Source organism: Puntigrus tetrazona, unplaced genomic scaffold (assembly GCF_018831695.1).
Source record: "Puntigrus tetrazona isolate hp1 unplaced genomic scaffold, ASM1883169v1 S000000456, whole genome shotgun sequence".
Lineage (NCBI taxonomy): Eukaryota > Metazoa > Chordata > Actinopteri > Cypriniformes > Cyprinidae > Puntigrus > Puntigrus tetrazona.
Window position 1 is genome coordinate 292,501 of NW_025048098.1, and position 27,500 is coordinate 320,000.

Here is a 27,500-nt window from a genome sequence, read left to right on the forward strand (position 1 = left end):
GTCAACAAAAGACCGTTTAGGGTCGCAGGAAACACATCGGTCAAATAACAAAAAGTACTGGCAGCTCATATTAATGACATTTCTTTTACTAACAACCCTAAAATAAACATAAAATTCCAAATATAAGCTAAAAACACTCGGTGTATGTATTTGTGTGTGTGTGTGTGTGTGTGTGTGTCCCTTCTGCAATATAAAATTAATGTTCCCATTTGTATACATTTCCAACACTAATAGCAATAAAAGATGTTTATTGGAAGCAAATCAGCAAATAATTTCTAAAGGATCATGAGCGTTTCGTGAACAAATTCTATGCATAGCCTATTGAACAAAGAAAAATATTGTTGGATTTTTCACCCGTGTTATCGTCCACTGGTCTCAAAAAATGTTAATGACATTCCCAAAGCTTTGTCTCATGAATATTAATACGGTGATGTTCAACACCGCTAGGTGAACTTCCTGGAGTGCCCGGTCATGAAACTAATTAATATTCATGAGACACTATTAGCTATAGTACAAAAATCCATCATCAAGCATTTACTGTTTGCTTCAATATTTGTACGAAACCATTTTCCTTTTTTTTAATGAATGTTTCAATATGCGCTCATCTCCGATTGGTTATATTTGGATATACCCAGGTTATATCCGATTAATGCATTTTTTTTCAATGACTAAAATATATTGAAATAAATTATGTAACGATACGCCATTTTTATTATTCCTTGAACTATAAGTGTTAAAGTAATCTTACGCATGCATCTATGAGAAAAATTGAATTGAATTACTTACACGTAACGGATATAACGAATACCACGGCATACAAATGAAAACATCAACACGTCTAACAGTATCTTACCGATTCAAAACCTAGCTTTTCATAACTGACCGCTAAACATTAATCATCATCTGATCAGCAGTTACACGTGTTCACTGAACAGACAAACTACTTGATTCATTGTGTTTTTATTAATTACACCTCGTATATCAGCTCCTTTTGCAGCCACCTCTATTATCAGCAGTCAATAGCAAGCCCTCGGCGGGAGCGTACGACTCCTGGAATTAATATTAAAGCGAATAAGATGCCAAAGTTCCTTTCGGGTATGTGGTTTGGCAAGCTTATCCAATCTTATTATAATGCAGGTACAGGATATTAGTCAACAAATCAATATCACGCATTCACCGCACGATTAATTCTGACAGACACAAAGGCTGCTGACTAATTGGCTCTTCGGGTTTGCTATACAAGAACCATGCGGTGTTTGATCTTCACACAATGTCAGATAAGTAACATTATTCCTCGCATGCTCCGTACGGAGGTCACGCATTGCCGTCTGGTCGGACATTACTGTCCCCCGAGGACCGGATAAATGAAACGCAACGCAGGACCGATCAAAATGATCTGAGGCATTAACATGAAGACTCGAACATCTCAGGGCCTCGTCAACTTTTAATGGTTTATTAAGTAAAGGAAATGGCACTGTCGTTGGCTAGGCAACCTCTTTCGCTCTCGACAAGGAAAACGAAGACCATTAAACCAAATCTAGAAGACATCTTTACAGCTGAGGTCACTATTGTGATCTAGAAGGGTAATGGTGAACGGCTGTTCTTGTCCTTACCAATCTAACTGTGCCTTCGGGCTTTTATAGTGCCGGGGCGATTGTGTGTTAGACCAGCGAACAAATAAATCAGCAGTGGCTCTCAGCGAGGTTTCTTTTCAGGCAAAATCTGCTGTCTAAGATGAAGGACTAACAAAAGAAACTACTTTTTCAGCTGCCTCGGTTTCAGACGTATTTTACCCATTCGTTTCTTTTCGCAGCATTTCACAAAGCTGAGCTGGAAAATAAAACCAAACAGCTCTGAGATGAATCTGATGGATCTGTTATTTGGAGAAGTGAAGAAAATCACAGTACAAAGACTTGAATAATTCTTGAATAAATTCTGAACTACCCATGATATAATCAAATAACTGACAGTACAAAAAAAAAAAAAAAAAAAATGAAATAACAGTCACTATTATTCACACACACTCACACACACACAAAAAAAAAATATATATATAAAATTTATATATAGAATTATTATTCTAATTATTATTATGATGATAGCTAATTAGTACAATAATTTTGTCAGAAAAACAAACAAAAAAATGTAAAACTATAGACAGTACAAGTATATTATAATAGTATTAGAATATACATATATATATATATATATATATATATATATATATATATATATATATATATATATATATACACAAAATATACATATATATATATATATATATATATATATATATATATATATATATATATATATATATATATATATATATATATATATATATATATAACAAGTAAACATTAACAATGATAGCAAATTTTTTTATCAATAGTTTACCAATTTGTCACAAAAACAGAAACAAAAAATTGTAAAGCTATAGACAGTACTAGTATATTATAATAGCATATTGTAGAGTATATTTGGACTGTATTAAAATAGTAAATAATAAATAGAGTCCAAGTAAAAATTGTATCAAAAACAGCAGTAATATTTTTTTCTGCTAAAATAATAAAAATTTAGCACTAAACTTTATCACTGTTAAACAACTGAAATGTTACCTAGTTAATACATGAAGTTCGGCAGACATAAAATACCAATACCTAACTTTTTTTTGCATTACTGTAAACGACTGTATCTTATGACTACAGAATCATCACACAACTACTTCACGACTCGTGGTAGATCTATCCTGAGAGTTTAAACGCCATCTAAAAGCCACTTCCTCTGCAGACGGAATAAATGGTATTGTACTTCCCCTCCAGGAACCTGTCCGCGCTCTATTTTCAGCGCTAAGTATGACGTCTTATGCAAGTCTTTTATTAACGCGTACGTTCAAGGTTAAATTGCTGCAAAATTGCACATCACATTATCCACATAATTTCCTGTACAGTGAGGAGTACAAATATATAAAAAAAGGTCAAAAGTAAGGTCAACATCATACGCTCCTTCAACAACAGCGAGGTGGATTAGAGGCTAACTAGACCTCCACGAGACAATGAAGGGAAGAAAGGAAAAGGCCTGGAGCTCAAACTGCATCTTCATCCACGGGGGGGACCCGGCGCCGCGCCGCTAACACACTACAGAACTTCAAACGCTCGCGGAAAACATGGATATAAACCCCCACCGCTTTGAAACTAACTCGCTGTCAATTATTCAAGGCAGCACAACAGACAGTAACAACAACAACGACAAACATTTGTGCTAGCAAAGCGGGGAGAGCTGAAAGTCGTACTGCAGCAGTTAAAACTTGTGACTCATCTCTCTGGAGTACGATTCTTCTCAGCATGTTCCCCGCTACTAACCCACCAGGCTAGCCGCGGGCAATGTTCACAAACCCCGACGACTTGCTTTCCAGCGACAATGAAGGGAAAGTTTCACACTAAAACAACTCGAGAGTTAATGCTTTACATGCTCTTTGGCCCCCATCGCGGCTGCTGGCTCGCGTCGGTGTAAAGAGCCCATATTATGCTCATTTAAAAGTTCAGAACATCGATGATTTAAAGAGAGGGAGAGAGAAAAACTAAAACATTGCTGCAGCACCTCTTTTTACAGTTTTAGCTACCGTCTTGCTAACTGTTGTGCTGAGCTAAAAAATTTTTTTTTTATATATACTGTATATAATTTTTTTTTTTGTAAATACTTTTGCCAATGTTGATTCCATTCATGCGCATGAGGTCTGTCGTGATTTGTAGCCGCTTTAGAGCATGTGCCTGAAAATGAACATAATTGGCCACAAAAATATTTTTTTATATATAAATAAAGATCGCGGGAGAATGTTTTTTTTTTTTAGTCTTTCTACTTCTAAACTCCACATTTAATACAAAGTTTGGCAATTATTTGTGAAATTTACCAGCATTTTCCGAGCTAAAAACGTGTCTAAAATGTTTCAGGCAAATGCGAAAAAAAAAAAAAAGTAAAGAGAAATTACTCAGAAACTGCTTGCAGACTTCACAAATTAAGTGTGAAGTAAGTGACAAATGTAACTGAATTTGAAAAGAAAACAGGCTTCCAGTGTTTTCTCTGTTGGTGTGGATTTTTGGTGAGTACTTTTTAGGGAGAAGTATGCATTTACAAGTTGAGAGGTTATAATTGAGATTTATGTTCAAGGTACTTTGCTTGAAGAAAGATGGCAACAAACCTTGTCGGCATTAGTTTTTTACTCTGCTTCTACAAAACAATGAATGCTAGTCAAGTGTGTTTTTGCTTATTTTGTTAATCAGTTTATGAAGGTTCTGCGCATTGCACTGTTCTCCAATATCATAACTTCAATTGTACAAAGAACATCAATACAGAGGCTGTATTTATTGTGTTTTCGGGAAAATCTTTACAATAAGGTGTCATTTGTTAACAAGTTAAATGTAAGAATGAACAATGAACACTACATTTATTGCCCCTTTTTATTAATTATTTTTGGTAATAATAATTCAGTGGTTCACTGTTTATGTGCATTAATGTTAACGCATTAGTAAATGCTGAAAATAACATTAAGATCGATAAAGGCTGTAGAAATATTGTTCATTCTTAGCATGTTAAATAATGTAGTTAACTAATGAATTTTACTGTAAAGTGTTACGGTTTTTCCTATATTTTCTGACTGAATTGTTTTACGGTTTTGTTCATTCGTAAATCGCGAATGCGATCTTTCTGCTACTACTTCAATGCATCATGTGTGCTCTGCAGGTTCAATAGGTTCTTCAATACTGGCTTTCATGTTAATCGCGTTAACCCGTAGTTAAGATGCAACAATCGCGCCAAACGACCGACGTCCCCACTCAGATGAACGCGTTCGGGCGATCGAGCGCAAGGCGTCTTTGTTGAATGCGCAGCTAAGCACGTGGGCGGATGCAGTCGTTCGCCACTGTTTGATGCGACACAGGCCCGAGGGCTCACGCGCGCAGCCCCCGTACCGGGGCGATCCACGTGTCCTCGGGGCCAGATTTTTGCGCTCACGCTCTCTGGAACATCTGCCACCAGTTTAAGGGGGTGCGAATTTGGACTGTTGACAGGGAGCAAGTTGGGATTAGAGTGAGCCGCGCAACTATACATCGAAGACATTGTGATTGGCATAAAAAGACCCGGGCACTGCATGAAACACGAAGCTGTCTGCTGCGGTTTACATAAATCTAATAGAGTCCCTAATGTAGTAGCTCTCACGACGCTGCCAATATTTCTGATACGCTGGAAATGCTGAGGGACTACGGTATAACGGGAACAGATTTTCTGCCGTACTACCCAGATGCACAATGTACGGTTGGTCGACAACTTTCTATAAACATGCACGCTGGAGTCTAATATGTACAATTCATGCCTAAGGCGCTCGTTTGGCAGCTGTGAATAATTCAGTTTTGCTCTCAAAAGACAGATGCTATTTAAAAAATGCCTGGATTTATTATTTGTGACAGAATAATTAAACATTAAAAGCCGGCCAAAGAAACCGAGAACGGCCTTGTTATTCCGTTCAAAAGGTCCTGTATAATTGACAAGTTTAAATGGGAAATAAATTCTTATGACAGTTCTGTTCAGCTGCGAAAATATCCCTAAGTTAATGCACCGTCATCTTTTTGTTCTCCAACATAATGCGTTAAGAAAAAAAAAAAAAACATTAACGGATGTTTTGGTGATGAGTTTTCCTTTCAGGTATTAAAGTCATAAAATGACTTCCATAACATTTCACTTCCAAAACGCATTTAAAAGAATAGTTGATGAGGAATATTAATGTGATTGTGAATGTATCTATTTAGATATATTTAAAAAATGTTTTTCAGCAGCCGTTATTCCAGTCTTCAGTGACACAATAAAACTATTTTTTTAACATTATAAATACCTTCACCGCCATAGGCCCCATTGGTCAAGATGCATCTTTGCTGAATAAAAGGAATTAAAAAAAGTAAAAGTAGTGTACAGTATATCAAACCATGCCCAAATCAAGGGGCAGGACAACATTTGGCAGATAACTTTTTCTTTAACGATGTGCCGAACCAGTACCGCCCACTTTAAATACATTCATCAGGTATATTCTGATTGGCTGTGATTGTTTCACATCATTCTGCATTTTCACAATCAGTGTGGAAAGACAAACTTGCCTGCTGATGAACCCAAAGAGCTGCTGATCTCTGAATAATCACAAGTTTGTCCGTTTCTTTGAATCCGTTCGAAGTAAAACTGTTCAAACAATGTAGTGGAATTATTAGCATGAAATATTTGCCAAGTATATAAGTCTGATACTGTCCTTAAAGTCTTAAAATACAACAAAGTGAATGTCACTGACCACGTTCTACTTCGAAACTGAGGATAAAACTGCCTAAAACTCTGAGATCAGAGGTTTTTTTTGAAGAGTTGAGAACTTCAAGTCCTGTTTGATGTGATATTTTAAGAAGACCTTCAGTGGTTGGTGTTCTCTATTCTGTGTCTCTCTTCCTACAGACAGTTATAATCAGAACACTTTTATAATCAAGTGAGACGCCCTACGGCACGGTTCCCTCATTTTACAAGCATTCACAGGAAAACATTTAGTCGAGTTAAAACAGACTTATTAATATAATATAAACTTCTGCAAACTGAGTGAGTTTGAAATTGATAAAACACATGAAAGACGGGCCATTCGATTTCCTGTTAAGCCAAATTAATTTTAGGATGTGTCTTTTTACATTTTTTCACATTTATTTTGCCGCAAACCTCGTCTTCATGGACAGTTCATGTAAGGTTTGAAACTGATATGAAAGAACTTCAAAAATGAATCGCAATTCACTATGCGCTGCCAATTATAAAATGATTCATTTCTCATTGCTGCTTGCATTCGGCGCATTTTTTGCAATGCATTGTTAGCAAAGCATATTTTTTTGTTTTGTTTTGTTTGTTTGTGCATCTAAAGTTTCGTCAGTAAAAAGAATAAAAACACAAATAAAACAACAAAACTGGCAACTTCGTCTCAAAGTCCTTTGCTAAAGTAGTAAACAGCTGCCACCAGAATTCCCAGCGGTACACACATTGATGATGAAATCGCAACGCGGTTCAGAAACAAATATTACAGTATGACAGGCCTCATCTAACTCAGCTACAGTCCAAACAAACCTATGTGAAAAACAGGCATCTCATTGAGAAACAAGTGTATAAAAACAAATGCAGGGTCCAAAATGTCTACGGTAACTAGCAAAAATGCTTTCACTTTAAAAATAATAATAATAAACTAATGTATGATTATAAATTAAAGTGTAATAAACTAGAGGATAAAAGTTTGTAAAAAAAAAGTTGGCTCAAAAGTCTAGCCTGAAAGTTTGAAGCAACTGCTTTTAAGTTTAGATAGATGCTAGCATGATTTAGCACATTGCTAACATGATTTAACAAGTTGGTAACATAGGATGACCAGAAATCCACCTTTTCCCTTACATGTCCTGACTAGGATTTCTGCATTGCCTAAAACGTCCAGGTATTCATACTTGCTGAAAGCGGGTGATTAAAAAGTAGCATGATTTTGATCACTCGCTGTAGATCTAAACGATGTAGAAGTAAACTACCTTTCAATCATTACATTCAGCAAGTATGGAAACAGGGGGGGAAAAAAAGCTAAAATCTGGACATTATAAGCGATATAGAAATAATATGGTTAATAACTCATGTTTGCAATGTGCTAATCTGTGGCAGCGAACATATTATCAACACCTAATCTATCTATCGCTACCCTAGCTAGCATGTTTTCAGAATGAATAGCATGTTGTTAACAGGTTGCTAGCATGTGTCTAACACGTTTCTAAAAGGATTAGTTTATTTGCTAGCATGTTGCTAATCATGTTTCTTATACACCTAGCATCAAGTTTTAGCACGACTAACTTGTTGCTAGCATGTTTCCAACATGATTGACCTTAACTAGGTATGTTTTGAGGCTGGTCCTGGTTTGTGTTGGTCTTAAGCTGCTTGGACCATCTTAGGACCAGCACATGACCAACTAAGGACTAGCTTAAACCAGCAAAGAACTATTTTAAGCCAGTAAAAAACCATGCCAGCTTGAAAACATTCTTAACCAAACATATGCTGTTTCTCAACAGGGTTTCATAATGAGTAGCATGTTTTATCATGATTAGCATGTAGCTGACATGTTTTAGCATGATATACAATGTTGGTCTAAAAAAAATCATTTCTAATTAGTAATGGAGGCCTGCGCTCAGCTTTTAATGTGTCAACCTGAAATTAGGGTCCGATTGCATAAACCGTTTAGACTAATTTAATTTAGTCACCTAATAACTTTTTAAATTTGGTTATGAAAATGTAGATTGTCCTTACTTGTATTGGAAAAGTCATACCGTAAATGTACATGTGCTATCGCAGTCTTAGTATCATGGCTACATTTATTTATGCAAATTTATGATTTATGCTGAATCAGTGGCGTAAGAAAGTAGTTCTGCACAAGAGGGTTTTCTAGGACACTCTTTACACATTTTATTTACACACTTTACTTACATCTCAAACTGTCGTATGAACACAATATCACACTCGTAGCATTGTGATATCCTGGATATCAGCATACTGCGATATATCACAGCCATATGGAACTGCCACTCGTGCGATATTGCTCATATTAAATATATATGAAAAAAGTTTTATTATTTTTTGATTTGAAAATTTTTGACTAAATTTTGTATGGAAACCTGTTTCCGCCACTGAATTTTTTTTTAAAGCGGTCAGACATGTGGACGCCACAGTAGACAGTCTCATACATCACAATGAAAACGCTGGCTGTCCAACTTCAGCAACTTTAGAGTCACACAAAAAAAGTCGCACTTGAAGATCCTGATCAATTGCGTCTCATCTCAAGGTTTCATTTCAGCCCCTGAACCTTTCACAGGCTGGTCGAAGTACAATAAAGTGTCATTTGTTGTGGCCCACAGCTACAGAACACTATGAACAACAAAAACAATCGTGGTTAAAGCTACATATAGTCTAGAGAGTTGAAGTTTCTCCAGTTCATGTAAGGTCACCGAAGCATTTCCCTTGTTTGTTTCTGGATGATCTGGTATCTTGCTGTGCACAGTCAATGTCGTTTGTTACAAGCAAAAACTAAATAAATACAGTGCGTACGTGCATAAAAAAATTTGACTCTGATAAATAAGGCTCTGATGTGAGGATTTAAGCTCCGAACATGATCTCAGTTACCCTAGGGACTTAAAGTCCAAACCATTTCAGAAGTTCTGATCCTGCTGGGCTTCTCTGACACCCCTGATGTTTGGCAAAATGACTCAAGGGGCGGTCTGTAAAAAGTTTCTGGATTTGGATTTTAGAAACCCATTAAGACTAAATGATTTCTGGCTTTGTTGCAGAAATATACACAAATGCAATTACAGGAACAGCAATTCTCGGAAAAGAAAAGAAAGAACGTTTTTTCCCTCTTAATTTCAGGGTTTTTTTCCTTCACTAAAAGTGTTCTTTTGTGACACACGTATGTTCTGTTCAATAGCAGTATGCTATCAGTAAGCCTTGACGTTCGCTCGTATTCACTTGCGGTCAGGTTGGAAGTGCATTTCTTACCGAACTCTCCTGGCACTGAGATCTCATAGACACAGGACTGGCCCGCGGTGTAGTTGCGAGGGTAGTTTGGAGACAAAATAGTGCCCTCTGAACCCGTCGCCCTGCTTCCACATGGAGCTGCAAGAAAAGAATGAAGGGTAGATGTATTATGAATGCATATACATTACAAAAACAGTATAATGTATGTATATATCACCAATGCTAATGGGGGGCTAAATCATTTATTGCTTGCTCTACAGACCACATTTAGCTTGTGGATCACTCTTTCTTTCTTGTCTCAATGTGTTTTAAAATTTTAATTAGCCAGTCTCTTTTAAAAATGCAATATGCATAGTGCAAAAACACTGGAAAAAAAATACAATAAAAAAAAAATTATAAAAAAATACTCTCTCTCTCTCTCTCTTTCTCTCGATATATTTATGTGTGTGTATGTAAAATTAAATTATTACATTAAATACTTAAAGTATTCAAATATTTGGGAAATTGTTGCACAGACGTTTAAGCACTAAAATGATAAAGAAAGCAAAAAGCTAAACAGAAATTTTATGTGCACAAAATCAAAACAATTAAAAACTCAAAATATAAGATTCTAAATAATAATAAAAACTATAACAGTATATAAACAATATATTGCTGTCAAACATCCAAAGTTTTTGTTTACATAATATATGGGGGGTGTACTGTGTATATTTATTATGTATATATAAATACAAACACACCCATGTATATATTTAAGAAAAAATATGTCATGTTTATATATTTAGATATAAATTATATGATTGATTTAATTATTTTGTACTAATAAAACTGAAGAGAAAATGTTTCTTTACGAAATTGTAATTTTAGCAAAATAAAGCAATAAACCCTTTTAAGAGTTCTTGAAATAAACATTATTTCTCAAACCGCCTTGTAAATCATGTTAATACCAAATATACTTTGCTTCTGACACTTAAAAACATGTGGCATAAATCAAATTTTCATTTTTGCCTCAGGGCCAAAACAGTTTTTTTTAAAGGACGAGTCCCGCTGTAAGGCACCGATAGGAGACTCCATCTCATGCAAGTCTATATTTTTTTAAACAAATTTGTCAAAAATAACAAGTATATAAAAAAAATAAAGACAAACTTTGCTTTGTGGAAAGAGAAAAAAAATGAGTCCTCCTTTAACTGGAGGTTCATTTGAGGAGAAACTCTACCTGAACCATGTTTAAAAAGGCAACATACAGCAAGGTGTAAATCTATATAATGTGGCACGATGTGACAGCTGTGAAAGGAGAAAAAGAATTATAGCGAGCATTGTTAACAGCGCTCAGTCATTCATCAACCAGCTAGAACAGAATTATAGGCCTGACAATAATACTTTTCAATCTCTTACTCTAAACTACAACCCATACAGTCTTTTTGAGATGCAGTCGTTATGCAATCGTCGATTAGAGGGCCATTCGAATTATTTCTTCACAATAAGAGAAACAATTTAGCATAATGCAAGAGAGATGGGCAAAAATAATTGCGGCAAAAATGTGATTAGGATCTAATGCAGCAGGCAGAGGCTTTCATCCAGTCATACGACTCAAAATATAAATCTTTCTTTCGAGTGACATTTATAGCCTTTGACTTGCACAAGTGGGAAAACTGCTGCCCCGTTTGCATCATTTGATGTGAAATTCAAAGTCTAGTGTGGGTTTATTATTGCTGATCCCACAATATTCTGCGGTGAAATATTAATTTCAGAGGATTAGCAAACAAGACGCGGTGACAGAGTCGATACATCAGAGCGCCGAAATCATTTACTCCTGAGTCGAAGAACATCATCGTTTGTGACTCATGTTATAATTGTTCATCTCTACAGATGACAAGAAAAGTGTTTACAATGTTTCATGTCCATTTAAACATCTCCCATGGCTGGAGTTTCACAGGTCGATAGATGTAGACTGCGTCTCAAAGAAAGCAGTACACATATGCAGTCCACAACTCATACAGTGACATTCAAAGGGTGCCAAAAGAGCCTATATTAGCGAAATCAATCTTACACTGATGACACTTGAGGGATTCATACAAAAGCTTCAAACGGTCACTGACGCTAAAGTGATGCAACGAGATTGGCCGTATTAAAGATCTGGGGGTGAAAACTTTTGAAAAGGAGGATGAAGTGTGCATTTTGCCTAAACATCTTATTATTTCATTCAGTATTGTCCTTGAGAAGCCACAGAAGTTTCCCAGAAGACAAGGCACAAGTACCATTTACCCTCATCATTCAGTTTCAAAAGTTTTCACCCCCTGCTTTTATATCTCCTCTGTGTGAAAACATGGATGTTAAAATCCTACAGTGCGTCAGGACTTTTTTTCTTAAGAACAATGGGCAGTTCAACTGCTCAGAAACAATAGCTACTTTTTCATAAAACACAGAAACTGATCCAGGTAAATGCACACACACTGTAAGAAACAAGTATACATAAACCTTAGAATGGAATCATTTGTTTTGTCGTGTGGACTGCATGCATGAATAACATCTGTTATGTGAAATAGCTGATTCAAGGAAGTACTGCAGAAAATGGGAGGGAAACGATGCAGTTGTCTTCTAATTTCATTACAATTACTAACATTTTGCAGAAATGCGTACACACTGAATATATCACTTAATCATTTCCGAATTATGAATGTACTGTATTTCTCAATAATTATTTACAATAGCCAATTTGCCAGTCTCTCGCAAGAAACCACAGTAAAAACTATCAAATTTCCAAAGCATGGAAAGAATATATAGAAGAATAATATTTGATTATTTTCATTTATTTGCAACAGCCAATCTTATTTGAGTAAAACAGCAATATTGCTACTAATTTTATTAATAGTTAAAATATTTTTTTTTAATTTAGTAATTTAACTTGAATTTTCTTTACATTTTAGTAATTTTGTTGCATTTTTGACATTTGTAATTTTTTTTTTAGATTAGTTTTTTTTCATTTTAATGTAGATAAGCTAATTGAAAATGAAAATGCTGCCTTGGCAACTAGCTTAAATAAAATACGTTTAGTTTTTTTTTTTTATATTTAAATTTTGTTTTTAGTTAACATCTATTCAAGTTACTTAAAAAATATCCATCCATCCATCCATCCATCCATCCATCCATCCATCCATCCATCCATCCATCCATCCATCCATCCATCCATCCATCCATCCATCCATCCATCCATCCATCCATCCATCCATCCATCCATAAAAGAGAGATGCTATAAAAACATACGTCCAATCTCACACAAGAAAAACCTTTAGTAAAACTAGTCTGATGAGCACTCACACGTCTGAAAACTTGATGGCCAAATAAAAAGCACTTTAACAATGTTGTCAAATCACTGCGGCTGCATTGCAAAGATCCAATAAATCGCACAGCTCTACTACAGACCTAAGCCAGATCATAAGTATATTTCGTTCTGACTCTCATTGTGAGGGATCAATCCTCTCAAACTCCCCCATAATTCACACTCTCCACACATGCACATGTACACAGTGTCCCCGCCGACTCCAGAGGCACAAGAAAGCCTCGGCGCATAATCCGGAGCCGGTCTCACAGCTGGAGGAAGTGTAAAAGAGAGCAGTCAGATACCCCGTCAAGCCCTTGTGGGTTTGTGCGCACATGTGGCAGGGTGACACGGTCCGTACACGAGACCCCGGCACAAACGCATCCATTATTAATCAATGCTTTCCAGGCGGAAGAGCACAAGACTGAAAAGACATCTATGAAGAGAGCGGCAGGAATGAAGAGTGTTATGACCGCTGTCGCATCCTCCACCACAACACTGAGAGCAGAGTATCTAGACACACGCCAGCACTTGAGACATGTCAGTTTTACTTAGACTTCTGTACTCTGACAAATCTGAATGTGTAGGATATTCAATGAGGAAAAAAAGCTATTGGGAATCAGCATAATAAAAACAAAATAAAACAGTAATATTATGAAATAATTTTACTTTCTAAATGAAATGCTTTCTATTTGAATATCATTAAAATGGAATTTATTCCTGCGATGCAAAGATGAATTTTCAGGATTATTACTCCAGTCCTGAGAGTCACATGATCCTTTAGAAATTATTCTAATGTGCGGTTAAAATGTCTTGTAAAGTGCTATTGGTGCTCAATTATTAATATGTTTTTTTTCTTATCACTGTTTTTGTTGCTTAATATTTTTGTGGATGTGTTTTTCAGGATTCTTTGATGAATAGCATTTATTTGAAATAAAAAACGTTTGTTACAATTACATTTTTTAAGTCACTTTTTATCAATTCAATGCACAATGAATTAGATATTTAGTAAAAAAAAAAAAAAAAAAAATATATATATATATATATATATATATATATATATATATATATATATATATATATATATATATATTTGTTAGTTCATTATGGTTTCCACAAAAAGTAAATAAGCAACAAAAATGGTTTTTAATTAATGATCAGCTTTGCGATTACAGAAATAAATTATGCTATAAAATATATTAAGATATTAAACAGTTCTTTTAAACTGTTAAATTGTTTTAAATTGTTAGTTCAGAGTATCAGAGTTCAGAGTAATACTATATTACTGCATTTTCTTCCTCCAAAACATAATAAAAAAAAAAAAAATCTTGGACACATTTTATTTAAAGTTTAATTCTTGCTATCAACAAACCATTAACTGTGCCTTTTTTCTTAAACTACTAATGTGCTGCTGTTTAATAGTTAGTAAGGTATTGCGTATGGCCATACAGAATATGTTAATAGTGAGAACTGGTCCCTATTCCATTTTAGCATTACCAAAATTGTAAAAATATATAGCAGAATGGCATCATGTGACTGAAAAAGGGGATTAAAATGTAATAATTCACAACAACCAAAAAGAAAAAGTGTTTCAAAAACCGAGCAAGTTATTACATTTTATTCCGTGTTTACAAAGAAAAACTGTGATTATCAGACCAAGAGCAGAGTTAATATTGATGAAACATTCCACAGAGATCTGAATCCACTGAACAAGTAGTCAGCAGCACAGCTCTTGCTAAAGTAAAACTTTCGTCTTCAGTCCAACTCTCCCAGGCATAGCTAAAAACATCACAAAATATGCTGAATATAAAGTCTTTCCATAACATTTCCACCGTCTCTTAGGAGATGTGGGGAGCGATGCTTTATATCAGCATCTCTGTGAAGATCATTTGCAAAATAGCGCAGAACAATGAGCCATTACTGAATCGTTGCGAGTTGTTACCCACTGCACTGCAACCGAAAACCTCTGTTTTTGCTCCAGCGGACTGACGGATTGATGCATTTCCAACACATACTCATCCGAAGAGGGTTAGCAAGGCCAGCCGCGCATGCATACATGCAGAAATCAATAGAGCAGCCTTCAGTCTGGATCTGCGCGGTATCAATTCAAGGCTGCACCGGGCACCTCACGCACAAACATGTGAAAACTTCTGGGCCATTTCTTTGTCATACATTTCTCTCCCATCCACTTGTGTCCTCAATATAATACAAAGAGCTCTCTGTAAATTACATTTCCGTACAAATAGCGGACTGATTCATGGCTATCTCGACCAGACTTCTCAACTAGCTTAAAGGCCCTTTCACACCAAGAACGCTAACTATAAAGATGATGATGAAAATGTGATTCTAAAAAATGACTAAAAAATACAGCTCACACAATAAAACAATAACAATAACATAATAAAAAACATGACTCTTGGAAACGACGATATTCTGTTTTTCACCACAACTGTAACAATAAAGGCGCAGAGAAAAGATATTGTTGGAATCACTTTTAAAACGTTTTTTTTTTTTCTGATGAACAACAATAAAAACATAAAAAAAGCCAATCAGAATCAATCCTGCTGTAACAAGCCGAATAATTTGACATCTTCGCTCATCTAATCACTCGACTTTAGTATGCTATGCCAATCTTAATTTGAATTTTAATAATTTGTAGTTTTATGTAGTTGTTAAGTTTTAGTTTGTCATTTTTATTTATATACGTTTATGTGCATTTTCCAATTTATTTGTTTTCATTTTAGTAATTTTAGACAAAAACATTTCTCTCATTTTGTTTGCTTTTTCTTTTAATATTTATTTTCTTTTTTTATTAGTTTTATTTCAATTATTTAAAAAAAAAAATCATTAGTTTGATAGTAGCTATAACACTGGATCAAATAAATTTTCAGTGCATAAAATCCTTTAAATTTTTTTTATTTCTGCACAAGGAAACTACACCTTAAACAATATACTTTCACGTGTATTTATTACATATTATTAACAAATCCAATTGATACATCTTACCTTGAAATTCAAGAATGTAACCTCAATCCTCTTCTACATGCAAATACTTTAAAGTGTGTTTTGCAAGTTTATTCAATGTTCGTCTTACATTAACATCGCCGACCTTTCTAAGAATGAATCATCAGCGCGCATTATCCCACATAAAACAGTTTTTAATCAATCTTTCATCAAAAAGCATCGCCTTGCTCTGCCTCTGAAACAAACAGCTAAAAATCAAGCTCCTTTCTGCATACAGCAACTTCACCTTCTTATATAGATTTGCATGTAAACTCATAATTGATTCTCGGGGTTTTGTTGACACTCATTAAGAGTTCAAAAGCACACCTCACTAATTATTCCTGATCAGCTGAAGTGTAAGGTCACAAAAATGTCTTCAATTACGTCTTTTTATTAGCGAAAGGTCATCGCACCACGATTTTGCCTTTTTCTGACAGCTTATTCACCGTCTGACGCTTTCTAGCGCGCGGTTTATTGATTTGCTAAACGTATTTTGCCAAAGTTACCAGCGTCGTAAACGCCCTAGCGTTGATCTGGGAGAAGAGAAAAACTGTACCATTTTGAAAGACAGAAGACAGAAGCTGTATACCACATTTGGGTCGTAAGGGCGATACAGATGGAAACGTGAACGTACCTTGGCAGCTGGGCAGAGCTCTGTTCCACTCGGGTCTGTTAGTGCCGCCCATGACACAGGTGAGACTGGAATATCCCTGGAGCTGGTAGCCTGGATCACAGTGGAAGGTCACAGTGGAGCCCAGCTTATAGTCTCCACCCAACCGAGTGCCATTCATCACGCTGCCCGGGTCAAAACAAGCCTCACGCAGTTTAGCTATACGGGAGAGGAACACAAGACATATGGCGTATGATAAAGCTGTAGAAGATGAAAAGATCTGAAAGGGATGAAAATGCCAAGCGGTGAGTCACGGTCAACCTTTGAAACTTTCCGGCTTGCGCTCGAGCGTCTCGAAACAGTATATCCCGACCATCTCAAAGAAAGCGTTTACCAAAAAAATGAACACTCTGTCATCATTTACCTGGCCTCAATCGATGAAAAATCAATAAGCGCATCTCTCAGGGGCACGTATGCTGTTTCGAAAACAGCCTCTTTAACCACCGGGCCGAAAACAAAAGAGCAATTACCTTTGTATTCCAGATGGAAGCCTGTGTAGCTGACCGATCCATCGCTGCGGAAGGCAATGTGCATGATGTTGGAGCTGCTTTCTACTTTTTCCGGCAGCTTGCTGTCTTGAAACGTGCCGATCAGATGACCGTTGCTGTGAGGTCCGTCGTAGATGTACAAGAAGTCGTAGTTGGGCTCAATGCTGAAACTGAGAGATGAGCATGGGATCAAAATCGATAGATTTTTTTTTTCTAAGCGATTTGAGTTCAACCTCAAATGAACATTCTGTCAGCATGTCATTGCAAATTATTACCTACAAAGGGGATGACAAGGCATCAAAAAGTACGATTTTAGAAAATTGTAGTATACAGTCATTTAAACTGCTTTGAAAGCACATGTGGTGTATACTTTGACACTTTAATATGATAAACATGCGTTTATGAAAATCAGATGTGTGAAGATTTGCAAATAGCATGAAGAAATTATAGAAACTTGCATATTGGGTGAACTACCCCATTAAATCTCGGTAGACTCTGCAAAAATGATTTCTTACCCAGGTCAGATATTTCAACATTTTAAAATGAGATACATTTACTTGAAAAGCGAAAACTGGGTGGAGCTTGCGATGTTGTAAACAAGCAAGCTTGTTAAATTTTCATGTTTTCAGGATGCTGCTTGTTTTTCATCTTTCCTGTTTTACAGCGATCACAGATCGTAGTCTGCAAAAATTACTATTTCATAGATATTATTTTTCATTACAGAAAGGAATTCTTGAATCAGCATATATATACTTATGAAGGATTAAGGATTAAGAGATTAAGTTGTTTTCTAAAAAAAAAAAAAAAAAAAAAAAAAAACTATCAAAATCTTAAAAACCTTAAACCTTAAAAACAAAGAAATAATTTTTATCCCTTTTGATTTTTTTTTGCTTATTTTCAACTTTGTCTGAAAAGTAATTTCGGTACTCATTAAATAACTTTATTCACACAGATTTTAGTCTTTTTTTCTACTTTCGTTAGACTGTAAATTTAGATTTTAAATTGAATACCGATTTTAAAACTGTTGAGATTATTTACAATATACAACGCAAGCATTTTATGAGTACTTTACAAGTACACAATTTTCTTCTCAAGCACTATTAAAATTAAAATTCCAGTACAAATACCCAAATAATAAAAATGCATTTACTTCAGAAGCGAAACAATGTAAGCGAATAAGTCTTGTTTTCTGAAAAACAAAAAAAGAATTTTTTTTTTCTTTTTTTTTTGTTTTTATGCAGTCTAAAAATGCAGATTGCTTGCAAAGTGTGACGGCTATAAAACAGGAAAGAGAAAATAAACAGCATTCTATTATAAACATAAAAATTGATCAAGTGCTTGTTGACAACATCTCAAGCTCCATCCAGTTTCCAGCATGTCCCCGGCTGAGGCTGTTAAAACCAGGGCCTGTGATCTTCCTAAAAGACCTTTCGGGTCATTTGAGGCAGAAAATGTTTTGAAGAGGCTTTTATTGTATGTTTCAGGTGGGGGAAAAGTTATGAAGTGGAAACATCCGATGTGGGTGGAAAATGCACATAAATGGCACAGCGATGCTTTGGGAAAATATAGTCAGAAAATGCTGCACTTCACATTAAGTACTTCAATGAGAGCAGACGGCTGTATTAATGTCATTATGAAGATTTGTTTATTGTCCCGAGACTGCAATGGCAATGCACCAACAATTTGCTATTAATTTGAGAAAATGTGAAAATACTGTAATAATATCATTTGAAACTACGGCTTGCACGCCGGAGAATATCTATCTGGAGAGATCTTTTTCCAATTACTACACTGATAAATACACAATTCTAAGTCATGTGTTAATTTGAAATTAATTGAGTTTTTTTTGTGCGCACATCACAGTATGATATCAATACCATATTCTCATTTACAGTCTAAGATGGAACCAGTTATGGGTCAGTGACGTGACACTCATTTTATGCGCTCAGATGTAATAATTTATTCAAAGAAACATTAAAAATGCAAATCACACTGACAATGACTTGAAAACATTTCCTCTATGATTAACCTTTTCAAAAATTCAGTATGAGGTGTTTTTTGTCTAGGTGAAAATTTGTCTAGGTAGTTTATCCATCTTGAGAAAAAAAAAAAAAAAAAAAGAAATATATTCTAATCAAAAGTTTAACACTAGTTTAACACATATATATATATATATACACACACACACACACATATATATATATATATATATATATATATATATATATATATATATATATATATATATATATATACACATATATATATATACATACACACACACACACACACACATATATATATATATATATATATATATATATAGTCTACTTCAAAAAAAAAAATATATATATATATATATATATATATATCATTTAAAATATAATTAAAAAAGCATACCAATGACAGTTATACCACTTTTTAGAGTAATTAAAAGGTTTTTAGAAAACCAAAAAAATCTGTTTTCAGATTGACATTTAGTCCTTCCTGATCTTACCTGATAAATGCCAAGGAAATGACGTAATCAGGGTGGACCGTGATGAACCAATCACAGTCCTTGCTGTGCGGGTATGGATGGGGGAAATTCGGTGACAAAATGAATCCGGATGAGCCTGTAATGTTTCCCCCACAAGGAGCTGGAAGAGATTATTTTCAGTTAATAAAGTATATAAAATTTTCCCTCTCCGCGAAATGTGTGAGCGTTGCTACTTTATCTCAGCATGCCTAGATATCACATGCATAAATGACCACGTTGGCTAATACATCATTCAGTTACTAGCTATGCTTCAAACTCAAGTCACCTCATTAATATTCATGAGCAAAGCTGATAAGTTCCCTCCCCCCCACCGTTAAAAAAAATCTAAGCTCCTGCTCTGCCTTTAAACCGGATTGACCTTTAAAATGTCTAAATGTGACTCAAACTTAAAGGCAGTTGAAAGAAAATAGGTTTCGCAGACTCCCGCTATCCAGAAAATAAATGCAGTTTCCTAGAAGCATTTATCATAGGAAGTCTTCACCCCAGTTTCCCACAACCCAGAAGTCTAAGCGCTGACTGGGCATGTGATCAGAAATTTCCATCACAGAGATTTATTATTCCAGGCCTTTTATATAGGGTTAGTCGAGTCATTTCGGCTAGTTATTTTAGACATTTCGTCAGAGCTGACAAGTGTGAAATGAGAGGCCGTCCGCATTTAACAGGCCTCAGGCGGCATGGCTACAAATTGAATAAACCTCACCGATACATGTAGGAGGGCTGGGCTGCCAGTAGAACCTGTTGTCCACCTGAATGCAGGTGATCCTGGGCTCTCCTTGCAGGTCGTAGCCCGGATCACAGGCGAAGGTCACCGAGTCTCCCGGCTCTTTGCCCTCTCCGCTGCGGCTGCCGTTCATGGGCGTCCCCGGGTCCCTGCAGGCGGTCGCCACTGAACCTGCAAAATGGGAACGATGACCAGCTGTGCTCACTTTTCACTTACTGGGATATCTCCGCAGGAGGTAGCATTTCCCGCTCGGAAATGAGGTTGCGTGGCCTCGGTAGCGAACAATGGCTCACTGGGGGATCGGCTGAGCAGAACACTGTCTAACACGGCTGTGGAAGGAGTCTGAGCTACTGTACTGCAAAAATCACTTGCTAATGGATACAGGGGGGTTTTAGATTCTTCATGTATTTACTTTGAAAAGGCTTTTACTTTCTTCAGGCAGAGGAAGCGTTACTCTGGCCAAGCAACTTTTTAGGCAATTGCATTCAAAAAGTCTTTTGCAAATGGCAAAATGCAGTAAAAATCTTTTCAATAAATGAGCACAAGGGACGTACACTACCAGCAGTGCTATTTTTTTAAATGATATGAACACTTTTATTAAGCAAGGATGCCTTCATTTAATGAAAAGTGACGATTTATGATCTAAAAAAATATTTTAAATTGATTTCTATGATTTCTATTTAAAATGTCCCATGAGCTGAAGACACATCCTTGATCTCCAAATTTATAGGATAGTTTTTTTTTTTTTAAATTCATATGCACAGATATAACCTTACAGAAATAACCGGTCACATTTAAGTTAGATTATTTGTATTTAAACTATTTTTAGAAATTTAAAAATAAAGCTTTCAGCATGCCATCCACCTCTACTAAAAGGTTTCTAAACAGCTTCATTAGCTGGTTAGATTTTACTTGATGCGAGAGCTGTGTACTGCAGAACTCCGTTTTGAAAGAAAAGTACTAACTTGAGAAGTCAATGGCGAATCCAGATTTGCTAATGTAAAAGTCCGTCTCAAACTGGATGGTGACCACGTTGAGAGTGCTGTGGATGCCTTCGGGTAACAGCGAACCGCTCACTTCCCTCAGAGCCATCTCGTTTTCTGGACGCCCATCCCAAACCTTCAGGATATCGTGCGAAGCCTCCGTGTCAAAAGCCAAGAACTGCAGACTAAAAGACACTTCAATTTAAAAAAAGGATATTCAAACTGATTTAAATAGACTAAAATGACCGTGTACCAATAATTAGGTAACACTTTAAAACATCTGCCATTTATTTTTGTTTTCCATGCTATGGAAGTCGATGGGAACCAGCGACATTTGTCTTATATTCAATGGAAGAATCAAATTCAGAATTGACATTTTTGGGTGAACAAACCCTTTAACGTGAACTAAGCGAGAAAAGTACTTCAAAGAACGTACACCGTTTCAATATACAAGTTTTTAGTTGTAGTCACTTTTTGTACATGTCAAGCTAGAAACAATAAAAAAAAACTAATATGAAATATTTGAAAAACATCATTCTGCTGATTAGCTCACGCTAGTATGGCACACATTACCTTTATTGCACCTGAGCTCCTATGCACTAAAAACTAATTAAATTGTATTGCAAAGCATCACCAATACTGATTTAAAGCAGACTTTTTTCAGAGTAAGCTCGTCCATCACGCAGCACCGTAAACAGGTCAAAGACCTCAATCACAACAAAATGAGATGACATTTTCCAGCATGTAGAGGTAGATATACTTCACTTGAGGTCAGGGTGAACGCAATCTGTTTAACTTTAATAAACCTGACTCTCCCCTGTGCGATTCCTCAAACGAATGCCTTTAACCGGCTCTCTAAATACCCATAATGGCTTCCAGCACTCTGTACTTCAATATCAAGACACTGACAGTACGCTTTAGACTAAAACAGGAATTAATCTCGTGCTGGTGCCTTTACAAGCTGCGTTTCCCCCGTAATAATGAGTCACCTGACAGTGTTGCCGGAGTCCACCTCGATGGTCCACGTGCAACGGAGGTTGTTGTCATACGGAAACGGGTATCCTGGAGACAGTATCCGTCCGGATGACTCACCTTTAAAACTTCCCCCACACTCCGCTACAATAGATCAAAACAAGAAGTTATTGCGCTGTCAACTCCCACCCACGAAGATGATGTATTCAGTCAGAGCTTGCTTTCTGCCGTTAATGATGAGCTCTGCGGAGACTCGGGCCGCTGGAATCTGCGTTGCCGGATCAGACACGACCACGCCGCCCCCTCACCATCCCGACGTGGCCGTGCAACAATGGGCCGTAATTATGCATGCACGAGACGCCGCTTTTAACTACGTTGCTTGCGCATGTCATTAATTAAACGTTAAAACTCCGTCCACGTTATTTATGAGCTCGGCCTTGCATGAAAGGCTGTGGGCCGCTGCATGCATCACAAAAATAAAGGAAGTATTATCATATTCATTACGGCGGTCTGAGACACAATATCTGCACTGCATCGCTCATTAAAGCACTTGTTTCTGTAGCACATTATGGATCAGCCGGAGCGAAAGCTCTTCTCATGAGCGAACAGGTTTCCTCGTAACAAAGAAATGTAATGAACGCCGAGAAGGCCCAGACAAATACTTGAGAAAAAGACAGACGCTCCTAGAGATTATGATGATATATTTTCAATGGGCTCTTTAGAGCTGGAGTGTGTCTTTCATATATTAGGGTTCAATATGCAACCAAGTAAACCGTTCATAGGCAGATTCCCTTGCTCTTTTTACACAAGTACACAATCACGAGTTTAGGGCTGGATTTTGGGATTTTTTTCAACCTATGGAAAAGCAGATGGAAAAGATGGGAAAGTCTTACTGCATGATCATTCAAACGAAATGTTAATAGCAGTTAATAGTTAATAGCAGCTACAAGCAGATATTTTTTATAATTCTGGTAATCAAACAGTTGATGGTCTTCATTGACTTCCATGCATTTAAAAATAAAGCAGCTTCACGATGCGGTAGAAGAACCTTTTTGTCTAAATGGTTCCACAAAGAACCTTTAAGACAGGAAAACCATTTCTGTTTCACAGAAGATTCTTTGTGGCGAAAAGGAGGTTCTTCAGATTGTAAAAAGATAAGAAGAGATGACTAAAGAACATTTGCCTGAATGGCTTTTTGTTAACCAAAATGGTTCTTCTATGGCATCACTGTGAAGTACCTCTTAAGCACTTTTATTTTTTTTTAAGAGTGCATAGTATTCATTTCCTGACTGTGGAAGTCAATAGGGACTACAAACTACTGTTTAGGCATTTAAAATTCTACAAAATAACTTATTTTGTATTCAACAATATGAGGGTGAATAGACGATGACAAAAATTTGAGTAAACTAGAAGTATCTACACTGTCAGAAAAAAACAAAACACAAACTGTCACCTTGAAGTAAACAATAAAATGAATTTTATTTACCCTCGAATTCTACATATTGGCAATCTGAAAATGCAATTTGACAACTAAAGTGTCCATATTAGTAGTTTTTTCAAATGGTACACCCCAATGACAGCTGTGTACCGTTGCATATAATATTGTGTGTTGAAAATGCATCTTGAAAACAAAAAAGTGCATGTTATTTGTCAGTGATCCACCTAAAACAATAACCAGGTTGTAATACCATACGGACCAGCATTGCCAATGCAAGTGAAATAATGAAGCCTGAAAGTGGATAAAGTGATTCGAAAACTATAAAATTGTGATCCCTAAATGTGGTTTAAACATGCATGACAAGTGACCTCTAACCCAGAGTAAGAAAAAAGTCAGCAACAGAAACCCTAACACCATATCAACCATAGACATGGACGACGTATTGGACCTCTCCAGGTACGTAGATGCGGCCGCCATGTTAGAACGGCGTATTTGAAGTCATTTACCGTACTTTAGGTCTCAGTACAGTCTCTAATGAGGCATCTAGGTGTATATATATACTAATATTTTACGTAGAATTTTATAATCGCGCGTGATCGGTTTTGTGAAAAGGGAAAATAGCTTTATAAAGTGAAGCATTTATCAGCTAGCTTTTGCATGAAATATTTAGCACAGCCTCAGTGTGCACCATTTTGATGTTTAAATTCCCAAGGCGCTGTCATAAGAGCAAGCAGACCCCCGAGGCAAGCTTCCAGCATCTGCTCACCGGATACCGTCTACAGAGAGCACGGCTACTTCATTCTGACTACTCTATTCTTCATCAATTTCATCATACAAAAGAAAAGTGCACGCTGGACTCGTAAATATTGATGCCTGTGTGAGACCAATCAACTTGTGTGAAGTTCTTTTATAGTTCGCAAGGACTTGAAGCATTTTTAGACTGGGGCTTTTTCTTTGATCTACCTGTTCTGACTACAAGCGCAACCGCTTTCTACGGCAGCATCTTTAGTAAGATAGAATTTTGTAAGTGACTGATTTAGAAACAAAGAATCTAGAGAAAAGAGTGTAGAGAAGAAAAAAAAATGACCCATATTCCAGGCTTTATTATGCTTTTAAGAGCTGATTTGGCTAGAGATCTGAATTTAAATTGTAGAATTTTGTGGAGTTTAAATCTTGGAATTCTGACTTTTTATATATATATATATAAATAGAATACATATAATAGAGTGTGAATTTTATATATATATATATATATATATATATATATATATATATATATATATATATATATATATTTGGAATTCTTAGTTTAAATATTAGAATTCAGGTTTTTACATTAATTTTGTTCAAATCTTAGAATTCTGACTTCAAATTTAATACATATAAACACAAATCTGATTATTTCTCCCACTGTGGGATATACTCTTGTTATAAATTCTGAGAAAAAAAGCACACAATTCTGACTTTTTTTTATAACTGCAAGTTTATATCTCACAAAGAAAAAAGCTACAAAGTTTATATTTTAAGTTTACAGTATATATTTATGTTATATTTACTTTATTGTGCGTTTTTATATCACAAATCTAACAGTACAGCTCACAACTGTAGGCTAATACCACAGAATTAAATCTGATATGTGAAAAAAAGTCACAAAAAAAATGGAGGAAACAAGCTTCTATAGCTCACGCAGATTAATTAATAAATAATAATTTCAAGATTTTATATGGTTTCGGATTAGTAATGCTAATCTTCACAATCTGGTTATTGTAGATTAGTTGGGCAGCTGACAAATAATATTAACTTGTATCAACATTATAATTAGAAAAGTTGCACGTAAGAAAATCACGTGCTATAACCGGTTCAAACTTTTTGTAGTTCAAATGGTCATGCGGCATGTCAAATTCATTTTTTAAAAGTATAAATAATCCATGTGGTCTCTCAAATAATTTGGGGTCACAAAATAGCGTGCCGGATAATTAAGAATTCATACAAGAATAAAATCGTGTCAGCTGTAGAGCAGCCCATAGAGTTGATGCTTAATGAGTATGAAAGCACCAAAACATACTTCTATGCTGATAACCAGCAAATATGCTTTAACTGGCTAATGCCTTGCTGGGAAAACCTGTGGTAGAGCAAGCAGAAGTTCTAAATCTAGGCAATTCAATGCAATTAACAGGTCAAGAAGTTAAAGCTTCTCAGTCGTCTCCAATTACGCAGCTGGTGGACGAATCATCCTGGAAAGCATCCCATCCAGGGAAGCAACAAACAGCGTCCAAAAACGCAACATATGCCGGTCTTTTCAACATAGTACTTATAAATATTCACTCTCCAAATGAGTATGTACTCCAAAAACATTTTCCCCACGAGTATTCCATGTTTGCACTGTATAAATCTCAAGGCTACGTGAGCAGGAGATTATCTAGTCCTTAACAGTTACAAGCTCTTATACAGTAAGCACATTAAACTCAGGATTTAAGCAACGAACCAGTCTCCGATTAACAATGCAAATGAATCCTTGAACGGCAAAATATAAACACAATCATTAAACATCTAAGATAGCATTGCTGAGCTAAATGTTTTGTAGCTCTCGACTGACCAAATAAGCAAGATGATTTGGTGCATGCACTCTCCTGTTGCACAGTTCATTCATTCAGTTCATCAACTTGCTAAAGCTCAGAAATAACACGGCATTTATAACCTGCATCTTAGAAACGAAAAATGTATAAGAAAAACTAAAAATTAAAGATTTTTTTTATTATATTTTTTTTCATGTTTGCATTTGTATTGGTGCTGTCAAATTAATCACAATTAATTGCATTCAAAAAAAAAAAAAATGCATAATGTGCTGTGCATATTTATTATGTATATATAAATACACACACATGCATATTAAGTTAAAAAAATTAAATATATAAATATTAAATATTATATTAAGAATATATAAATGAATAAACATAAATATTAAAAAATACTGTGTTTGATTAAACGTGATTAATTGCATCCAAACATTTTTTTTTTTTTTTTTTGTTTACATATATATGTATATATATATATATATATATATATATATATATTTTTTTTTTTTTTTTTTAATATTTACATATATTTTACATGTAAATTACATTTCATATAATTTATATAATATATAAAAATATATAATAATATAAACATAACCTGTTTGTTATGTTTATTAATATATACATGTATGTGAGTGTATTCATATATACATTGTAAATATACACCGTACACACACACACACACACACACACACACACACACACACAAAACATTTATTTTGGATGTAATGAATTACGATTAATCAGCAGTTTTTGCTCACAATTAACCAAAATGAAAAAAATCATTTACACGCACAGGAGAGACTTTTTCCGAACAAAATGCATGCATGCAAAATGCTGTAAAGATTAACAGTTGATGTTACTTAATGCGACTAATTGCAACGAACTAAACTTTACTGTAAAGCATAACAATGGGTTACTTAAAGTTGTCTCCACATTAAAATGGGATAAAAGAAAGTACTCAAAACGTGAAAAATGACATCTTCACTCTTACAGTCACACAAGGTGAACAAAACAGGACAATTACACAAATCCTCACAATGCATTGGGATCAAAGTTTAATTGGGTAAAACACGTAAGACGGCGAAGGACTGAAAGCAGGCTGTAAACACATCAAGCACAGAGCTGCCGGAGCAGGACGCGTGACTGCCACATTCTCGCAGATCAATTATTCACAACAAAAACACGCGAGGTATTTGTAGACACACAACCAACACAGCTGCAACTGCAATTAAC

At 35.6% G+C, this 27,500-nt stretch overlaps 1 protein-coding gene across 3 annotated transcripts in view; it reads right to left on the minus strand.

Annotated features, from left to right (window-relative positions):
- csmd3a (CUB and Sushi multiple domains 3a) overlaps positions 1–27,500 on the minus strand; it is a 228,751-nt gene that overhangs the window by 101,117 nt on the left and 100,134 nt on the right. For all 3 annotated transcript variants that reach the window (XM_043231853.1, XM_043231852.1, XM_043231854.1), the window contains exons 25-31: positions 22,268–22,394; positions 21,261–21,463; positions 20,275–20,466; positions 19,536–19,674; positions 17,021–17,208; positions 16,515–16,709; positions 9,580–9,696 (exon numbers count right to left, since the gene is read on the minus strand). In XM_043231853.1, the coding sequence (XP_043087788.1) occupies positions 9,580–9,696; positions 16,515–16,709; positions 17,021–17,208; positions 19,536–19,674; positions 20,275–20,466; positions 21,261–21,463; positions 22,268–22,394 (1,161 nt within the window). The remainder of the gene's footprint in view (positions 1–9,579; positions 9,697–16,514; positions 16,710–17,020; positions 17,209–19,535; positions 19,675–20,274; positions 20,467–21,260; positions 21,464–22,267; positions 22,395–27,500) is intronic.